At 37.4% G+C, this 21,576-nt stretch overlaps 1 protein-coding gene across 3 annotated transcripts; it reads left to right on the top strand.

The window, feature by feature from the left end:
* Positions 1-131: 131 nt before the first annotated feature.
* SEC22A (SEC22 homolog A, vesicle trafficking protein) lies at positions 132-21,367 on the top strand. 3 transcript variants are annotated; one of them, XM_074828728.1, is made up of 8 exons: positions 132-240; positions 3,721-3,952; positions 6,144-6,347; positions 8,230-8,393; positions 9,646-9,840; positions 14,465-14,583; positions 17,041-17,106; positions 20,501-21,367. In XM_074828728.1, exons 3-8 carry the CDS (start codon positions 6,166-6,168, stop codon positions 20,699-20,701), a joined length of 927 nt encoding a protein of 308 aa, XP_074684829.1. In that variant the 5' UTR covers positions 132-240; positions 3,721-3,952; positions 6,144-6,165; the 3' UTR covers positions 20,702-21,367. The 3 variants fall into 3 exon arrangements, with proteins under 3 accessions (XP_074684829.1, XP_074684830.1, XP_074684831.1); XM_074828729.1 differs by having other exon boundaries at positions 156-231; XM_074828730.1 differs by lacking the exon at positions 3,721-3,952 and having other exon boundaries at positions 171-240.
* The last annotated feature ends 209 nt before the right edge of the window (positions 21,368-21,576 follow it).

Genomic DNA, 21,576 nt, shown 5'->3' with positions numbered 1-21,576 from the left:
CCGGCGCGGAGCCCCCTCAGGGCAGGGCGGGGCAGGGCAGGCCCGGCCCCACCCCGCGGCCTTGGCCCCGCCCCGCGCCGCCCGCGGAGCAATGGCGGGGCCGCGTCCGCGTCACGTGAGGGGCGCTCCCCGCCGGTGGGGGGCGCGGGGGCAGACGTGGACGGTTCCCACAATGCCTGGCGGGAGGCGGCCGCCGTGGCCGCGCGCCGGTGCCGTTGCCGCTCCGCTCCGGTGAGCCAGGTAGCTCCAGCCCCTCCCCCGCGGTGCCGCTGCTAGGCGACGCGGCCTGCTCGGGGCCCGCCCGCCGCCCAGGCCTTGCCGGCGTGAGGGGGGGCGCGAGGGACGGGAGGGTGCTGGAAGGTGCCGCCGCAGGGCCCTGCGCCTGCCCGGTCTCCCCGGGCCGGGGTCTCGGTTGCCGCCCGCCTGCTCCTTTCGGCTCCAGGCCCGGGGCCGGGGGGCAGCCGGGGCACCTCAGGGGCTCCCGGGGTGGGCGCGGGTCTGCTCCTGCGAAGCGAAGAGACTTGTCACCGGTTTCTCCGCTTCCCGGGCCGCCGCCCTGCCGCCGGCTGCCGAGCGCAGCCCTGGCAGCCCGGCCGCCGGAGCCCCAGGGCGGTCTGTGTTTGCTCCCCAGCCGGGGCGGGAGAGGGGTGCCGGTCCTTCCTCGGCACCGGCTGCCGCTGGCTTTGCCGCTGGAGGTTCGCCCCCGGCAGCGAGCGCGGGGCGCAGCGGGCGGGGCAGGGGCAGGAGGCCGCCGGTGGCAGCTCGGGCCTCTTCGTTTCGCAGCTGAAGCCTGCTGGCGTAGGGAGCTGTCGTTCCCCTGGTCCCTGTGTAGGCGTCAACGGTTTTCTGTATAAAGTCCCGCAATCTAAAGCGGTGTGAACCTGTTTAACTCAGTAACCACGTTACCTCTTCCCCTCTGGCTGCCGTTGCAAATAGTGCAAGTGACTGTGTGAAAGCTGACATTTCCGTGGGTGGTAGATGGAAGGGTCACGTTCCCAAACTTTGGAATGTAGCTTGTTCCGTTCACTTAGTTTTTCAGAATCTTTATTCTGTTTCCAATGTCTGTTTTTCTTCAGCTTTATGGGAAGGATTATATGGGCTAGTGGTTTAGGATTATTTCCGTGTCTGATCATACCTGATGATGTCAAAGTGGCTTTATTTGTTGTGTCCTTCTGTAATGCTTGAGTTTGTAATACGGATTTATGAAGTATGCTGCAGAGTGGGAAAATTAAGACTCCTGCCTGCGTAATGCAGCTGTCACAACCCCCAAAAGTGGGGACGATAAATTGTCCAGCACTATTATGTACATTTGAAGTAAGCACAGAAACTGTATCTGCATTCTGCATCAAGCAGGTGTGCAGCTTGCAACTGCTTCCCAATTTTATATTTTATGGAAGGTTATCATGAGAGGCAGACATCCTGGCAAGAAACACCTTGATTAAGTTGGTGCTGAAGGCCAGCAGGTTCAGGAGGGTAGGCATGCCATTACACTTAGAATCTGTCTCAATTTTTGTGAAGCTAGATTGTTTTTAAATAATTGAAGTATCCTGAACAAACCATGTTCATGGGTCACTTTCAAACACTTGCTTGTAAAAAAAAAAAAAGGTGTCAGATGTAAAACAAACTGTCATATCACAAGTTGGAAAGTTGGAAGACCAATTGGTTACAAAAGACTGGAACATTTACCACTTTCTGGGACTTTTCTAGATGCTGCCTCAGGATCAAGCACCATCATAACACAAAATAAACAGGATGATAATTGAATATGTCTTTAAAAAAAAGTACAGTAAAACAGGCTCTGGATTCCATCATCTGAGATTTCCCGCCCATGGGAGGAAATGAAACTAAAGCCACGTGTGATAATTCCAATTTGTGAAAGCACTGGAGGTTGACATATGTATAATAAATTGGACAGCTTTAGGGAGGGCAGAGCAACAGAGGAACAACCATTTCAGTTGACTCTTATCTTTCTGTGGCCAGCTTTCTCCATGTTCCTCTATTCAATGAGTTCTCCCAGCTCTCATTTGCAGGGAGGGCTGTGTAGTGTTGGTGTAAGGGGAGATCGATAAACATGGGCCAGAAGTAAGATGTAAGAATAGCACAAGCATGGAGTGATGCTTCTGTGGTGTACTCTTCCTGTTGGTGATCATTTGGAGGTCAGAATCTCCCTGAGCAAACGGTATTTTGGTTTTAATAGCCCTTTAGTTTTTCTGTGAACTTTTCCAGTTGCCTCTTGAATTCACATAACAATTTAGCGTCGACAGCATCCTGTGACAAGTTGTTCCACTGGCTAACTTCATGTTTTGTGAAGAACCATCTATGGTACCCATGAGCCTAACACCTGCTGCTTGGATTTGATACTCCTCAGTTCTGCAATAAAATGAGATAGCAAACCCAATCCCTGTTCATTTCTTTGCACCTGTAATGGATTTATAGACCATTTGTAGTGGAAGTGCAGTCTTTTGTCATCTTTGGGTGTTTGATGGATATAGAATTTTTGGAGGAAAACCTATGAAATTTGTAATGGTATGGTGAATTACTTTCTGTGGTTTCGAATAGATGTTTAAAAAAGATATTTAAAGATAGTTCTAAAAACATGACCGTATCTTTAATGTTCTTTCTTCAATCTCTACCTATATAAGTCTGTATCAAATTTACTGCTTGGCTCCTTCTGTAGAGCCTTATTGTTTTGAGAGCTGAATAAAGTAGCGCTTTCATTTTGAAGATTTAGTAAACTTTTTTCTATATTAATACATTTTCAAATAAGGCTGAATGTTCTGTTACAGTATGTATATTGCACATCTCTTTACATATGTGTGATCTTGCAACCAAAGTGATTTTCTTTTATTAGCTTCATTTTTTGGACAGCTTTCTGATTCCTGTGTTAAAAAGCTGAGGAGAAAGTATGTATTTTCACTGGGTGGGTTTTTAAGATGATCGTAACAAAACCTGGCTGACTGGTTATCTTTGGACTGTTCATCTAAACACAATTTTTATTTTGTGTGATTTTGTAGTACATTAAGAGAATTGGCAGGTGTTAATGGAGGTTTATCTTTTGCTAGAGAGCTTAATTTCTCTAAATATAAGTAGGAGTCTTGAAGAAAGTAACTGGTTTTGTTCTAGATTTATGCAAATATTTATTGACATATAGAATAGACATAAAAATTGAAATAATACATCTAAAGGGGTCTTTATCCTTTGCTTTGTCTGTTGTCCATAAATACATGCTGCTGTTAGTGATATTTATATTCTTTGTCCTTGGTTGTAGGAGTAAAGCAACTATTTCTAGATTGAATATTGAAAACCTTAATGCTTTGGAAATACAGCTGTAGTTGTGTTGTATTATGTTCCTGAAGCGTCCAGCTTTTTCATCAGAGGAGATTATAGATTAGGTAAATTTAGTGTATGAGGTGAATGGTGGGATTTGGAGTCAGAGGTTGCATTACCCTGAGTTACTCATATACTGTGCAGACAGATAACTTATTTTCCCATTTTAAATGGCCGAAGTGATGGGAGCTCATCAGCTTCACTTAAAGAACATAGAAAAATTTTAATATTTCTATTTTTCTAGTTTTCCTTTTACTCGAGTACCCCTTGAGTAATCTCCCTGGGGTGTGTTCAGGCCTTTCCAATAGTCATGCCCTCACAAAAAGAGCTGAAGAATATTGTTAGCCAGTAAATACATTTATTAACTTTTTCTGTTTGTTCTTTTCTCATCAGATAGCTCAACATGAACTTTAACCATCAAGATCATTTAAAAAGTGAACAGAACAGTATTTTTCCTTCTGAGAGCTGGCTACAGGATTCTGAGTTTCTCCTGCAGTGCTGTCCTATTCACTACCTTTTCCTAAAGCAGGATGTGGAGCTATGTTCCTTTCTTCACATTAGGTGCTAATGAAGTTCTTTGCTTCATCAAAGGAAATGCAGATCCATGAAATTACATTTTGTGCAAGTAAGTTAATGAGAGGAATTTTAAACTTTGCTAGCAATCACATCATTGTTCTTATGCTTATATTGATATAGCTCCCGGAAGTCCCTTTCAACATTGAGTTCCAAGTGGTAGAGGTGGTTATTGTCGGAGAACCATTACAGTTTAAAGCTCCTCTGCAATTTTGTCATGCTCTTGAGCTGCTGCCGTGGTTATATGGTTAGCAGCATAGTTAGCAAAATGGGTGCCGTGTGCATTCCATGTGAATTGTCCTGCTGGGAGCACGTGCCTGAGCTCAAATAGAGTTAGGTAAAAGTTTCTAGAGCTGCAGGTTTAATTTCTAGAAAGCTTCACTCCAGCAAGCTAATCTAGAGCAAGTCCTAAAGTTGCTTTGTTTTCTGTTTTTGTGTCCAGCTGATCAAAGCACTTTGTACAGTAGGGAATTCTGTAGTGAAGTGCTGAAATAACAAGCGTACCTGATAAAAGCCCAAAGCTATTCAGCAGACTACAGGCAACAGTGGCTTCTGCTGCTGTTATGACTTTGGTGAAAGTCTGATATGCTGTACAAGTAAAATAGAAGGGTATTAATTTGGAATTTGTTTAGCTAATGTGATGCATCTCAAAGCAGGTTGAAGTTTGCTGATGAAGCTGAAGAATTCTTAAATTGAAGATTACAACACAGTTTAAATATTTTCATTATTATATGTCTCTTTAAGGAGTAAATACCCTTGAAAAACCTGAATATTGATTATTATTCAGTAAGTGTCCTGATGTATATAGAACCTTTGGGTAGTGGGAAATAGGGGAGGTGAGAGTTCAGGAAAAGATAGCTATTTCCTCTCTTTTATGAAGAGTCAGTGCTATTTGGGGAAAATTTGGATTCCTGACTTTTCAGAATACAGTCCTGCAGTTGCTAAGGCTTGTAAAGCACTCTTAAGGTCATAGTTTGAAAGGTGCTGTAAACATGTCAGTATTGCACATGAAAGCATATTTCAGCTGTATTCAGAAATCTGTTTTCTTTTGCAGTTTGTGACTGTATGGAACTTGAGTAGCATCATCTGAGGGAGGCAAAAATCTATTTTTTTCATAATCTTTTACGTGATAGGTGTAGTATATGGTAGGAGTCTACAGAGCAGTGTTAAGAGTTGAGGAAGTGTTTGCTTTTGGCTTCGTATAAATTCTAGCAGTTCGCCCACTTGTAAGAGGACAAATTTGTGCACTGATACTTAGCAGATAGGTAATCCTTTTAATGCTTGTCTTGCTGAACTTTTGAATGTTTTGATTTAACGTAAGGTTTGAAGAACTTGAATGTTTTAAAAATGTGTCTCAGTCTTGAAAGACTGTCTGCAGGCTATGTGTTTATACTGTTAAATGCCTGCTATAAATTTTCTTCTTCTGATCGAGAAATGTTTAAGTACACAAATTCTTCTTTTTTAAGTGACTATATTCCACAAAGCTTCAATTGTTACGCTTTGAAAATTAAATCATTGCAAACATCATATCAACCTGCTCAGTCTTTGTTTAATACTGATAGACACATTTTGCAGATTTAAAGAAAATGGAGACCCAGATAAGAAAAAAGACATTTCATGCTTAAGAAATTGCATTGTGAGTTGGGAGAGCTGGGTTACATTCCTTGCTGTCCTGATCCTTGATTTCTTATTTGATAGTACATAAGTTGTATAAGTCTCTGTTTGTCAGGGTACTTAAGCATGTACTCAGCAGCACAGTTTCATGAAAGCACATTAATATTACTGCTTGACCAAGACCTAGATCACTTTTCCATCTTGCATATCTTTACAGTACGTGTTTTTCCTCTCCAGCTGTTGTTCTTGTTTGTTTAGACTATAATCGTTGTCTCACTAAACAAGAAGACTTACAGCTTGAAGGCGCAAGTGCTACAGTAGTACTAAGGCTGAATAATAGTGCTTCAATCTCCACAGGTATCTCTAGGTGAGGATTTATGGCAGTTCAGATAAAAATATTTGAAAACGTGACATTGATGTCAGATGTGCTGCTGCTTTCTGGTTCACATAGACTCATAGGTCCCATGCAGCAAGGACTTCAATCTGAGTTATAGTTGAAAATCCTCCCTGTGCCCCATTTTAAGCCTGAGCCCAGTATACAGCTTGGGAAGTTTGATTACTCACAGTTGACTCCGTTGTTTTTGCTTTTACTTTAATTCTGATTCCTCCTGATTTGTGTTTTGTTGTAGGTTGTTGTTAACTCTGTTGGCAATGTCTATGATTTTATCTGCCTCTGTGGTCCGTGTGAGGGATGGACTCCCACTGTCTGCATCTACTGATTATGACCAGAGCACGGGAATGCAAGAATGTAGAAAATATTTTAAAATGCTCTCAAAGAAACTTTCTCAGCTTCCTGATAGATGTACTCTGAAAACTGGGCAGTATAATATAAAGTAAGACTTTTCTTTTATATATTTGTGATGACCTGTGTTATGTCTGTCTGTAAGTTAAAAAGTTAACAGTTCACATTAGAAATGATTAATCAAACTAAGATTAATTCTTGGCAGTATTTACATATCAGAAATTTAAAATTGAGAAATTGTAGAAAGATTTGACACCTACTCAAACTTTGGTGGCAGTTCTAGTTTGAAATCGACAGTGTTCTTGTATATATTAAAGTCCTTGACCTAGTAGAAATATTTATTTAAATTTCAAAGTTGTTTCTTACATGAAAATCACCAGAGTTGTTCTTTGTCATGCTAATTCAACTAGTATTAATTTGTTTTCTCTTTCTGGTCTACACAAATTTTAAAAAGTACCCAAATACTTTCATAACCCAGTATTTCTGAAAAATTGTGATGAGGATGTTATGGAATTAGGCCCTTTTATTGTACCTTCAGGATTTCTGTTGACTTCAGGGAAAACATGCCCTAAAACCCAAGCATAACTCAATAATTACTTCATATTGCACCCAGGGAGTGAGGGAGTGGGAAGGGTGAGAATGATTTTTCTACTGTGAAGACAGTGTGTAGTAAGTAGCCTTGAATGGAGCCTACCTATCCTACTGCTCCACCCAGCACTTTCAGAACAATTCTTTCTGTTTTCATGCTTTCATTTTTTGACTTTTTTAATAACTATTCCTAAATTTTTTGAGGTAGTCAGTTTGGTAGTGTACCTGCATGACAATGCTGATTAAATAATAATTCAGAAGATGTTCTTTTTTCCTCTGTTTGCAGTGTGATACTTGGATTATAGTGAAATAATTATTTGAATCTATTGTTTACTCAGAATTTTGGTTTATATGTGACCCTTCTCCTTAGTATTGCTAGCTAGGTGCACCTGTGTGTAGTTGGTAATTCAGTTGCACTTTAGCTGAGGTAAGTTCTGATTCTAATTTAGATATGCTATTTTAAATGAGGTGAGTAATTTCATCCTAACCCCTACCAAACATGTAGAAGTGATGGTGGTGCAAAGTATACCACCTGAATGATCCTAGAAAGTGCTCAGCCTTCGCTGTCTCCCATTGGTATGTGCAAATTTCCAGCATTTCTCAGGATTAGGCCCAGCATGGACTAAATTTTTCTAGGCTTTTTGGTTTTTTTTTTTTAAACCTCAGTTGTAGTTGTCTTGTAAACTGATCAGCTTAAAAGAAACTGTTAAGAATAAGACATAAGGCTTACTCAGGACATTTTTTTTATTACTTTTGTCTTTGATTACTTTTAATAGTGTAAATTATCCATCAAGATGTTGAAAAGATTTGTATTGTCATGAAAACATGAACTCTATTTAATGAATTGCCTAAATGCAATAGGAATATGTATACTGAAAACTGTCCCTTTCTCCTTTCACATTTGCCATCTCTGGTGATCCTTGCAACTGTCTTTGGAGAATGACGAATCCCGTATTCTATGGAACTGCCCTCTCTCCCCCCATTTGAAGTTAAGTTTTTGCATTTTGGGTGTGCACCTGTATTTGAGGTGAATGAAAAGCTATTACGGGACAAGCCTGCTGTGTTTCTGTATCCCAGAAGTTTTATGTTATTTTCTGTTCCTTGTATGTGTGTGTACATGTGTATACACATGCACACATATATATACATACACATATAACACAGCTTCTCATATGATTATACAGTGTGGTGTTAAAAGTAAAACATTGCCTAAAAGTAAATTGTTTTTCTTCAGAATACTGTTGGACTTTTCAGTAAACATTAATTCCTTTGCTACTCCAGAGCAGTTTTTGCTTTTCTGATTATAGAATATGAGATGAGACTAGCAAAGCAGCGAATTACGTGGATTTAAATTTGAAATTTTGAATTTGTTGTCTCAATTATAGCTTTATAAGTTCTCTGGGAGTAAGCTATATGATGTTGTGCACTGAAAATTATCCCAGTGTCTTGGCTTTCTGCTTCCTGGATGAGCTTCAGAAAGAGTTCATCACTACCTACAATATGATGAAGACAAATACTGCTGTCAGACCATACTGTTTCATAGAGTTTGGTAAGGAACTGACTTTTTTTTCTTTGATTCTCACACTAAGACAAATGAATATTTAAATAGATGTGCGACTTAATGCACACAAACCAGAAAATGTCCAAGGCAGGTTATAGCTGTATTTCAGGTGGATTTAGAATCTGATTTAACTCCCCTTAGAGTCAGTAAAGAAATACTTCTGTGGGCATTAAAATAGACTACTAGAGTTCTATCCAAACTTGTTTATAGTCTTTCTGTTCATTCCAGTAGGTTTTGGTTTAAGCCTTGTGTGATGAAGTCTGGAGTTCATCTTCTCCTAGTTAATAATACCAGGAGTTGTTTGACTTCATACCTGTTGAAATACTTAACCTGTAAAGGCACTGAGCTTCATAGATTTCTCAAGTAAAAGATTGCTATTTCATGTTTGCTCTTAGTTCTGCTGTAATTTTTATTCAGTACATGAAAGAGAGAGATGTTTACTTGTCCTATGATGTGAAGCATTTAATCCTCTGCCATGCAAGCTCCAAATACAGCTAACCTTATATATACCGCATAACAGCTGTTATGGATTCCATTAATATCTGTCACTTTAATACTGTGTTAGGAGTTATTTTAAATATTCTTATAAAATGCATTAAAGCAAAAAGAACTGCAGTTTTAGAAATACAGGGGAAGATATTCCATTTGGTTAATTCCTGTCTATAATTCAGTCAGGCAATTTTTAACAATTTCCATATAACATTGTTGTCTTCCTTATGAGGATTTCTATGAATGCTCTTCTTTTTTTCTTTCCCCAATACCTTCTTTGTTGTACTAGTTGTTAAGTTAGAATGTCTTTATAATACGGTATTAATTTTCTCCGCCTGAATATTTTGCAAGCATGTTTCATACTCAGGTAAGTTTCTACTTGAATGCAGGAGTTAGTTTTTTCATAAGGATATTTACTAAAGTAATGGAAAAGCTAGAGTAAGTGCAGTAAATCCACTGTATTAGCAATGCATTCAGTCTCAGGCAGTGAAAGTCATTAGTTTATTCACATTTATTAAATAATTAGATTTCTAGAGCTTAATTTTTTTTTACTGCAGAATTAAATAGCCCATGATGTATTAGTCACAAAACAGAAATAGTATTAAAAATCCAAGATAAATACAAGCATTTCACACAACATATTTCAGTTTGTGAAGTGTGAAGTATGTAGTACATAAAGCTGCGTGGTCTTGGATTATTTAATTAACAAAAGTCCATAAGGATATACCTTTTTATTTTAAATTTTACACAGATAATTTCATTCAGAGGACCAAACAGAGATATAACAACACACGTTCTTTGTCAACAAAGATGAATCTTGCTGACATGCAGACAGAAATCAAGCTGAGACCACCTTACCAAATTTCCATGTCAGAACTCGGTTCAGCTAATGGGTTCACACATTTATCTGTGTCCGAATATAAGGGTACTGGTAAGATATCTGCAGGTAAGTTTCAAACTTCTGGTTTTGTATCCTTAAATGAGACAGATGCAGGGTTAATTTTTTATATTGTTTTCTTTAAAAAAAACCTTTTCCACTCTGATGTTCTTAAAGCATAAAGCTACGATGACCTTATGTGTATTTTGGTGCTGCTCAAAGTGCCTGTCTCCCCAAGGCACTCAGAGAGAGAAATAGGTCTTTTCAATTGACTGCTTTATTGAGGGGAAAAAAAAATGCATGAAAATAAGCAAATGAAGATGATTACTTAACATGATGGTCGTCTTCCTTCTTCCGATCTTCTAAGATTTCTGAAAATTTTCATTATTTATGCCCTGTAAGGCCCAATGATGACATAAACTAAGAGCATAGTGTCAGAGGTTAGAGCAGCTGGGGGGAGACACATCACTTTAGGAAACATCTGTGATGGTGAAAGTCCAAAGAGGTGTGCTGGCTAAAAGATGTACTCTCTAAAATAAGTGCCTTGTGTATGATGTTAATAATAGCAATTTTGTATATACTTGCCACATTCATTAATTTTTTAAAACTAATTTATTTTATGTATGAGGTAGATATGGAATTGTGTGGTTGAACTGGGTTAAAGGTTTGTGCTATTAAGTGAATGCTCTAAATCAGTTTGGAGGTCCTTTAGATGTTTCCCAGCAGGACAGAAAACTTAAAACTCGACAGGTCCTTGCACTAATACGCAGACTCCACATGTGACACTGACATCTGATTTCAGTGAAGCTGAATTTAAATCTGATTTCTAATCTGATTTAAAGTGAAGCAAAATAATAAATAGAATAAAAGGAAGTGTTGATTTTTATTAGTTAATATCTTCCCCTTTTTTCCAAAAGTACCTCTGTCTATAAGGCTAGTTATCCTGGACAGACATACACCGATGCCATTCACTTTACAGTGTCAGGGTGAAAATTGCAATTGTAAATCTAAACACTTTCTACAGTTTTGTAATATAAGAGATCAGCTTAATTTTGTGCAGTTTATATATATATATATATATGTAAATAGGTTAATACACTGGCAAAGAGATCCTAATTACTTTGCTCACTTGTAGAGATTCCTCTAGAAGATTGAAAACGACTTTCTACTGAAGATGAAAACCAAACAAAATTGCTAGGGTGCCCTGTTTGTACTGCTGGGGCCCTGATCCTGAGAATACTAGGTGCTATGAGACAGTGTAGAAATAACTTAAAATCTCTGCATTTGCAATGTAACAGTATTAGGTTTAGATTCTGGAAAATTAATCAAGGAGAAGTGTGAAAATGTTTAAATTGTTTAGAAGGGTGCAATCTTTTAAGCAGCACTGTACATACTTGTCGGATGTTTTTAAAGGTATGTAATGCTGTGATAACCATTATTTTGCCACTTTTGATGCTTAGATCATTGTTGCCTCTTAATGTTCAAGTGTAATCCTGGCTTTTGGAAAAGGTTATGGTGACAGAGGTGGCAACTGATTAACTCTGAAAATTGTCTAGATTCAAATTTGCTGCAATTGGACAAGGAAAAAACAATAAGCATGAGAGAATTCAGCCTGTGTCAAAATTGACTGTATTTTCAAAGTTGTCCATGAAAGATGAAGTTTTAATCACTTTTCTGAGTAAAAGTGTTGGAAGATCATATGGACCTAAATTAAAATGCAGAAAGACCATTCCTTTTTTACTATAAAGTAAAACTTAACAATAATTGGCAGATGAATTTTTTTCACCTACCTCTCCACAACTTGTCTTAGAGGCAGTTCTGTTGTCCTTTTTTCTTTCCATGTCGACTTTCTTCTGTTTTTTTTCCCTGTTTCAGTTACTTTTAACTTTCTTCTTCCTCTGAATTCCATAGATGTCTCTGTTCAGTTATTCACTTCCTTCCTTGAATTGCTGTAGAAGCTCACCATCAAAGGGCTGTACATTATGAAAGGTTTGCACTTTGCTCCTTCTTCAGCTCTTCAGATTTAGATGCTATTGAATAACTGTCTTTTTTAGCAAGTCTGCTAATAGTTTTGTAATTCTTTACGTTCATTGCTTCTCTCCACCCTTGAAAAGAACTTTGGATGTTTGCTACCCAGTCAGTTGGCTAGACTTCAAAGTTTCTCCTTTGCTCTGAGGACAAATTCTCACAAAAAGATATGGTTTGCCTAGTGTAATTTCCTGAATATGCTGTCCTGTTAAAAAATATGACTTGCTATAAGTGAATTAACTATGTTAAATCAAGTTGGATAGCATGCAGACGTAGGAAGTTAGGTAGACACAAATCTTGTTCTGTTACACAAAACAGCAGAATTTGATGCGTTAGTTTTGGCTATGCTGATGAAGCATTGTCTGTTCCTTGGTTATGCTTGTAACTGGGTATGTATCCAAGGTCTAGTGTCTAGGCCTCTTATATTGTTGAAGTAATTGAAAATAGCAGCCCTTTCCCTTTAGCAAAATTTGTGCTGTGTACTGAGGAATAGGGGTAATTAATAATGTGTGAAGCATAAAGCGTGCAGATTATGGATATAATTTTGCTTCAAAGGTGAATGTAGGTGTTGACAGGCATTAGAAATAGGGTGACAGCATGCCGATGTGTGATGTTTTAGGTTAGGATAAATTTACTGTTTTCTGAGCTTTTTTTCAATGAAGGAACAGCTGTCAAAGTTTAACTTTTTGTCTGATGGTGTATTTATTTTTAAATAAAAGGCCTTATAAGTAGTGCAGTTTCTCACATTGTGTAAATTTCCTAAATTTTTATTTAAATGTCAACATTTTCAATCAGAATTTGTGCTTTATTTGATCCTTGACTTGTGTTAGAGAGTTTTTGATATGGCAGTTATAATTTTTCTAAGATTTATGGATGCATTGACTCAAGGTTAACTGTCCTTTACCCTGCCTTTTCTGATACTCCTTCATTCTTCTGGCTTTGCCTTTATTTTTTTTGTATTTAAAGGATGCTTGTTCCTTTGACTGTAACACTAAAATTTATTAAGCCCTGGAGAGCTTAATGACATCAGTAGCAGTATGCAATGTCCTTTAAAGTTTTTGGATTTGTTTTCATATTTTAATATGAGAGACAAGTTAGTATTTTTATGATCCTTCCATAGACTGTCTTGATTTAGCTGACAAGACTCTGAGAACCATGGGGGGAAAAGTAAGGAGGTGTTTTAAACACTGTTTTAACACATGATGTTTTAAAGTTACCCTGATACATGGGGAAGATTAGATTGGCTGGAGAGCTGTACAGGGGGAGCAGTGAACTAATTTTATCTGCCAGTTAATGAAATGCAATTACGTTTGGCTAAAAAGTCATGTTACACCTTCAGCTTTTTGCCACTCTCTAGATAAGATGGTTTAAAAAAACCCCAAACAAACCAGTTACAAGTCACTGAAAAAGAATGGTTTGGTATGCAAATAGCATATCTAACCTTAACTGAATGATTGCTGGTAGTATTCCTTTAATATGCCCTACAGTTAGAAAAGCAATAAGCTCTGGAAGTTAAACATGGGTTATGCTTTTGTTTAAAAAACCCCAACAGATTACACTATAAAATTCAGCACAAATGAGTTAACTAATTTTGTGTTTTAATTTTAAGTTATCACACACTCATAATTAGACAGCCTGTCTGCTTATCAATGTGAAATAGCTTTTGTCATTTTTTCTTTAGGTTCTCTAGCTTCATAAACTGTTTGGAAAGCTTTTTTCCTGGATCTGTGCAATGCAAACGACCAGGATTGACACCCCTCTCTCTATTAATGTTACAGTTCATTAACCTCATTGTTCGCATCTTTACAGTTCATTGATTTGAACAGAATGATTTAAGCATGGCTCAGTAGTCCTATTGTTTTCCCTGTGTTGCCTAGACTGTTAAGAGTTTTGCATTGTTTTTTCGTATTTGCTTTCTGTTACTAATTATGGAAAGGGACAGTAATGAGGAACATACACAACTGTTATGTACGTGTGACCCTGGATAAGCCCGAAAGAGTGGGTGTGCATGGAAAGAAAGTGTGTTTTAATTTTAACGTGTTTTCTAAGAGACTTCTAAGTGCTATCTGGAAGGTCTGTATAAGGTTGTAATATAGATACTAGCTTAGTTCCAGAATTGTCTTTTTATTTGTGTCTTTGGTAGCACTCACTGGCTGCATTTTTTAAGGTAGGGGACTGTAATAGCTTTGCCTCATAGTGTTCCGTTCAGCAAACAAGCTAAATCAGTCTCTATAGCTCTGCTAATGCATTAGTGTTAAAGAAAAGTGGAGGTTGAGAGAGGAGCTCTTAAGTACGTGCCTTATTAGCTGGCTAGTAATTGTGGACAAATTTCACCAGCAAGTGCATCATTTGCCATTGATTTCCTGGCATGTCTGAGCAGCTTTCAGTACCGTACTGAATAAACTGAATGTATTGAGTTAAAGACTAAATATAATAAGACAATTATATATGTGAATTGAGGCAAAGTATACTTTTTGTTAAACCTTGTGTTGAAATATTTAAAATGTTTCTTCTTCTTTTTAGAAAAAAAAAGATGGACGTTTTGTGGTTTGTTCCAGGGATCTTTTCTTGAGCTAGAAGCTACTGAAAAATGAGATTACTATTTTACTAAATTTCTAAAGACATTGCTTTGACCTTTGTTTTTTTTTTCTGATCTGCTTTGCAGCTCCTCATCAGCGTCTGGAACCTGTGACTCTGCCAGGGATTGTCTCATTTGTGCTTAGTCTCTTATGTGGGGCTTTGAATTTAATTCGTGGCTTTCATGCCATAGAAAGTCTTCTCCAGGTATTGTACATGTTTATGAATTTAAGAGTTATGCATCATAGCAATCATAATATCACCTTAGAAGATTCTTGCCTTATGAACTAAGTCTTGCCAGTTTTATTTTCAGAAATATTGTTTGTGAGGTCAGACCTGTGTTTATGTAACCTATATTGTTTGTGATCTGTGCATCCTTCTTGAGTGTGATGCATCATTCATTGAGGCTGTGAGTTTCAAAAGCAGTAGGAGGTGGGTGGCCGACTCCTTCCCTAGGTACCTTGGTAGCAGTGAGCATGTGAACATAATGTTCTGTTTTCTAAATTTATGCCAGGATATGAGACATTTAATTTTAATAGAAGTTATTTAAAAACACTTGAGAGAAATGATTAACAGCTTTGAAAATCTGGCCAATTTTTTTTTGAAAGGTCCACGGAGCAGGGATCTTTAAATAGGTTTTGTAAAATTGGTTTTTTTAGAAACCTTTTTTAGTTTTTGTTTGTTTTTTATAAACCTTCTTAGGTACAATGCTTATTTCTCTTTGTGTACTGACAGGATCAATTTATGGGAAACTGTCAACTGATTTCTTCTAACCCTTCCCCCCAAACCAGCAACACCCTCTCACCAAACAACCTCTCCAACAAATATTTATTTGTTTATGTGAACTGTCTGCTTTGACCGTCCCTATAGCCTTTCAGTTTCTTTCTGTTCCATTTTTTCAGCTAGTTGTATTCTCATTGCTACAATGAAAATAATAGTGGTTAATGATTTCAAGCAATTCAAGTAAATATGCTGGTGCTTGGAAGCATGCACAGAAAGTTCATCTGTGTTACCACAAAAAAAAAAAGACTTAGTTAACATTAATTGGCTCTACTATTGTGGTGATGGAGGTAGAAACTAAAAAGCCCGTGGAAGTTTTCTGAAAGAAAATGAGAATCCTCCTGCTTGGCTAATAGATAATCTTTTTATTCAAACATACATTTGGACTTCATAACTGCAATGCCTCTGATACCTAATGGATTTTTTAGGGAGGTAAGGTAAAGATGATAACCTGTATTCCAGTTGTCTTACATAATTACTGATACATGTGAAGATTTAATAAAACAGTAATGTTTGAGGTTACCTTTCTGCAACTGTTTTTTTAAAAAGGATCGCCAATATTAGATTAACGTATTTAAGTGATGATAGGGCAACCAATTAATTTTATCCTATATGTTATTGCATTGTTATTCCATTGCTATTGAGATAATAGCTGGCAGTACAGATACAAGATATTTTTTAATTTCTGACAATGAGGCACAGTAAACATCCAGTAAAATGTCTCTTTATTTACTGTATTATGGAAAAATCCACAAAGTTTAGGGAGAAATAATCCAAAACATGATTAATGGAACTTCTTCTGAGAAGGCATTCAAAAGCTTCTCTCTGAATTAGTGTTTCCTTTATAATCAGTGTTTTTATTTGGTTTTTAGCAAAACTGTGTTACAATCTGTAGCTATACTCCAGCAAATGTGCAGTGGCACTGAGACAAAGATTTACATAGGTTTAGGAGTGTACAGCATTGTGTAGGTAAGTTTTATATGCAGACATACAAACTTTTTCCTAGTCAACACTGTAGATGGAAATACTTCACACTGACCATACTCTGAGCAGAAACAAGTTGTAGTTATGAATGGGCCACCTTCTCAAAATGTTCTTCCTTGAAAGTGAATATCATCTGCATGACTACCCATTGTTTTCCTAGGAAGGTTTTTGATTATTGCAGATGTTTGTTTGAAATGCAGTTAGGATAATCACTGAGCATGTAAATTTATTCTGCTCAGCTCTATAGAATCTGTAACAACCTGTTTGAATAAGTTAGAAGGGTTTTTTGTTTTACTTTGGTTTTTAAATACATAGTAGAAAGATCTATCACTTAAAGTAAATTTTCCCATCTTTTCCTTCAAGAGAACTTAATTTTCTAATAATCTCTCTCTGATAAATTCATGTGCTTTTGTTTGTTCCCGCTGCAGTGGAGGCAGAGCTGCCTGCGTTATTCTCTGTGTAGAATTTTACCACACTCTAGTGGCCAGTTTGTGTCTTTTCCTTTTATCTCGTTTCCATTTTGTGAAGCTGGAGGAAGGCACAATTCTGCAAAGTTGATATTAAAGGTAGTTGTTTAGACTTGAATTTTAAAAGGCATGTAGAGAAGGTAAGTATCCAGTGTTAGAGCTGAACTTCCTTTAAGGCTTTTGGAAATCTCAGCATTGGTTCTCTGTTGTGAATAAACGTTCTGGTCAGATTCCAGATCACAGTGGGTTTTTTTCAGACATGCAAGTGAGCAATGATAAGTGCTAACTCTTTTGGTTTAGTGTAGTATAGGAATTATTATAAATCCCTATGTGAGACTATTTTAACATACAATAATTAATAACTTTCATACTGTAAATATCTGGTATTTCACTGAAATACTGTAATACATGGCTTTTTGTTTTATTTTCACAGAATGAAGGTGAAGATTTCAGTTATGTTATTGCATTTTTTCTTGGAACAGCAGCCTGTTTGTACCAGGTGTGTGCTTCTGCTTGCATAATTCACTAGAGTTTAGAAACATTACCCAGTCATGCATAAATGTCATCATGTTTTCTTAAATGTCACAGATACTTGAACAGGCCGGTCATAAAAATAATTTCTGCTCTGTTTTATTTCATTAATCATAAACTGTCATACAGTAGATTGATACAAAGATCTTCTGTTTGCTAGCATTTTCCTCCAGTTAGTTGATTAGGAGATTTGGTGTACTTTTATGTCTGGAGCTTACAATTTATCTCTGAAGTTACAAGCAGTGGAGGTTATATAATTTCCTTGAAGTAGTAGTTTCATAGTTCAAGTAAACTCAACCATCTGAACAAATGCCTTATTGCTTCTTTCCTTTGGGAAGATTTGAAGTAAATACAGTAATATCTAGGCACTAGACCCCAGAATTTTCCTCACTTTGTACGTTATGTACATCTCCTTTCTTTACAAAGCTTTCAGCCACTTTCCACAATGTTTTGCTTCTCCTGTCTGATATTTCATTTTGCATTTCATGTCTGTAGGTTTTCTATTTCTGCATCTGAATTTGACTTTCCTATATAATTTGTAGCAAGGTATTCTAGTGCCCATTGGCATTTGTCATTCAGTGACATTGCTGTTACATTTAGCTATGACTATAGCGTCTGTTATGCTCAATTGCTGTTATTATAATTCTTTTGATTTTTAATCTCTTGCACTTGTGCAGTATGCACTACTCATTTCTGTGTGCCAATGTTTAGTACAGTATCAGACCATAATATAAAATAATGTCTCAGGATTTTGCTTTTATGTCAGCCTTTCTATCAGTCAGCCTTTTGTCCAGGTTACCTGTAATCTCCATTCTCTATAACTTATCTCTAGCAAAATGTACAACTGGTATTCTTCACTTGTTGACTTTTCATCATTTTCCGCCTTGCACAATTCTTCAGATCGGTCTTAATACTCCATGCCAACAATCTGTTCTGTATCAGATAAGGTGGAGCGCCTCCATTCTTTCCTTGTGCGAAAAATACACATTCTTCCCTCCTCTCCCAAATTAGAAACTTTATTCTTTATAAAGTATTCATGCCTGTGCATGAGACATAAGGACATATGTCTTTCCCCCACTGTCTGACTTGAATAGAGATGTTTTAAAGAAAGAATCGATGCAGCTTGGAATGTAGGCTTTTTCTTAATACTCAAACTATGTCTGTTGAGACTCTTGCTCTGCACCCTCTGGTGTTGATCAAGAGAAACATAGCAGTGTTTCTCTTTCTAGTTTCCAAGAAAATATTTGTAACCTAGGTATGCAGGCAAAAAATGGGACTTACATGGAATATGATGTTTTAGGCTTGCTGACATGTCTATTGTTCCTCCATGGTTTCTAGTTTCTTCTGAAGAAGAAAATGTACAAAAGTAACAACTGTCTCAGTTGTACCCAAAGTGCAAAGCATCAGGAGCTCAGCCTTCAGTCATTTCTTAACATTTATTTAAAAAAAAAAAAAAAAAAGTCAAAATCTTCTCTGAAGTAGCACAGAGGAGCCTTCTACATAAAAGCATGCTCAGTAATTGCCATGCTAACGCTTCCCTTTAATAGAATTAAAAAACCCCTCGGGAATTTCATAACAGCACTTGTTATAGTAAGGTGTTAAAACCACAGTGTTTTGGCCTTTTGACTGGTGTTCTGTTTTGTAAGTGTCAAATCTTCTAGCATCTCAAACCTGGACTAATGAAAAGATAAGCCTCAGAATTAATTTAAAACAGATCTTTGGTAAAATTCAGTCATTCAACATTATGTTGCAGTAACATTTTTTGAACTTCTGTAGTATTTTTGGTTTTTAAACCTTTCATATTTATTAATCATTTTGGTGAAGCATATCCTGACTCTTATTTTAATCTTGGAAGCAGTTCTTCATATGTTGTCAGTGGAGGTGACGATGCTAGGAAATTATCTGAATTCTTATTGCTGAGATACTAAGTACCAACTAATTGCTCTTTTAGATATGATTTGTAAAACTGACAGCACAAGTAGGTTGCATTTGCTCTGCTCAAAATGGCCAGGCAGGTTCAGAGGAATTCCGTCTAGATTATGAAACACATGTATTACTTATCTCTAGTTTTACTTTGCTTTAGAGAAAGGATGTACGAATCTTACTGATACTGTCAGTACTTACATCTCTGAAGATATGTAGATATCCAGAAATTACAAGTAGTTTTGTTAATCTCAGCCACATTTACAGTGGAAAAGCATGCTTTGTAAGAAAGTAGTTGAGTTTTGAATAGAATATAAAGTAACCTCTCTAAATTGCATTGTTCCGTTGCAAATGTACAATGCTTTGGCCCTTTTTTGAGGAATATGAAAAATGAAAAAAATTTAAGTAGAGTTTCTCTGACTGATAAAACATGGCAAATGCCCAAGAAGAACAGAAATGACACTTAGATAATTTGATGATGGATGCTGTTAAAAAATTTGTGTGAGCATGGTTATATATCCACTGGGAACAGATTTGGAATACAAAGTAAGCCCAAATTATGTTGTTATCTACCTAGAAGAACAGCAAAAATTTTCTTCAGCAGACAGACATGTCTAGAATCTAGAGAGGGTGCAAACAGGTTTTTTTGTAGAAGTCAAGGAAGTAGTTTGAACAATAGCAGAAGCAAAAGTAATGTCTATGTAAAAATTGTGCCCTTTTAGAGATGAAAACTGAGGTGAGACTTGAACAAATTTCCAGTTGCAGTAGGAAGAAGGCAGAGCAGGGAACTGTGGGCAGTCCTGACATTCTGTGTTACACCACAGCATGCAGAAGCTGACCCTTAAAACGTGGTAGAATTACAGTAGAATTGCTGTGTATTTCTCTCCAAATGTGATCCATCTTGTGCCAGCTGACGAAGGGCAGTGGATTATTAGTGAACCCCTCTGCATCTCCCAGTTGATCCTCTGTGTTAATGCTAGCAGGATACGGGGCTGGTATCTGGGGGATTGCCTTCTAGTGAGTATTCCTGGCTGCAGAGTCCTCATATTTTCCCTGTCTTTCCCATTGCTTTGCCTGAAGAAGATTTAACACTGGCTCTTGTTCTTCTCCATTGCTCGGGTGGAACAGAGTGTATTTTGACCAGAGATTGACAGCAACATCCACTTTCCTTTGTCATGGACCACTCATTATTGCAGGTTGTAATCAATTATTATGAGAGAATTGCTCTCAGAGAGGGTTTAATGGAAGTAAAATGTAACCTTGTATTGATATCAGGTACTTTTCACCCTTCCATGACTGCTAAATTGATACTGTTCTTACATGTTTGTTTTAGACTTTTACTTGGTTTGAGTTTGTAATTTCTCCATGACCAGGTAGTGTTTCATTGGTGGAAGTTATTTTCCATGCAGTAATGGGATTTCTTTTTTATTTCCTGACAGTGTTACCTGTTTGTATACTACACGGGCTGGAGGAATGCCAAATCCTTCCTGACTTTTGGGTTAATTTGCCTGTGTAACATGTATCTGTATGAACTGCGCAACCTGTGGCAGCTCTTCTTTCATGTGACTGTGGGAGCATTTTCTACGTTGCAGATTCGACTGCGACAACCACAGGGAAAGTCCCCTGACTACAATGTCTGACAAGTCCTGGAACATTTAGAGGCAGTCTTGTTCTAACAGTTACTCTCAGGAATGTAAAGCTGTTCTCCAAAAGAAGAAGCTGTCTGGATGGGGCTTTTTTTTTTTTTTTTTAAATAAAGCAGTGTAAGATGCCTGTGGACATTTTTCACTTGATGGTTAAACTTTTTCTTTTTTTTTAAAGAAGGACACAAAAGAATGCGGGACTAGAGGAGCAAAATGGGTCATATCCATGCAGTGAGATGTGTGAGGGACACCAAGTTTGGGGAGTTTGGTGGCATAAAACTATGTTAATGGAAGGAATGTATAGAGTATGTGTTCTGCATATCACGCAAGCTCTTCACTTCCAAAATCAGTTTTGCCTTTGTGAGGCAGTAGGCTAAATAAATAATGCTATTGCATATTAGCAAGTTACATTTGGAATATGTAAGATACTAAATTTTGGAATATTTTGTTTCACATTGACATATATGTGAATGTTTTTTTTTAATTAAAATGTAACCTGGAAACTCTGTTTCTGGGGATCAGCTTTATGGCACCTGTGGCCCTCTGTCTAGTGCTATAAATACTTTCATATTATTTCATTTATGATTTCCTTTTAATTATCCTTTTAAAGTGATCTATATGGACAGCATTTCTTTTTAATAATCATTTAAAAAGTTCTGCCACTTAACCCAGGATTTTTGCACGCTTCCTGTGTTTGAACTCTGGAAGGGTTGAAAGGAAATGGATTGGTGAGTAAATGGACCGTGACTTGTACTTGTTGGACTATTGTTCTTCTTTTTATATACTTTTAGAAATAAATGAATAATTAGTTCAAACCTGAGATAAACAACTGGTGACAGGAAAATAATAAATCAGTCTGATTAGCTTAAACA

This window comes from Strix aluco, chromosome 6 (assembly GCF_031877795.1).
Source record: "Strix aluco isolate bStrAlu1 chromosome 6, bStrAlu1.hap1, whole genome shotgun sequence".
NCBI lineage: Eukaryota > Metazoa > Chordata > Aves > Strigiformes > Strigidae > Strix > Strix aluco.
Note: the sequence above shows the minus strand (reverse complement) of the source record. Positions and strands in the feature narration are given on the sequence as shown.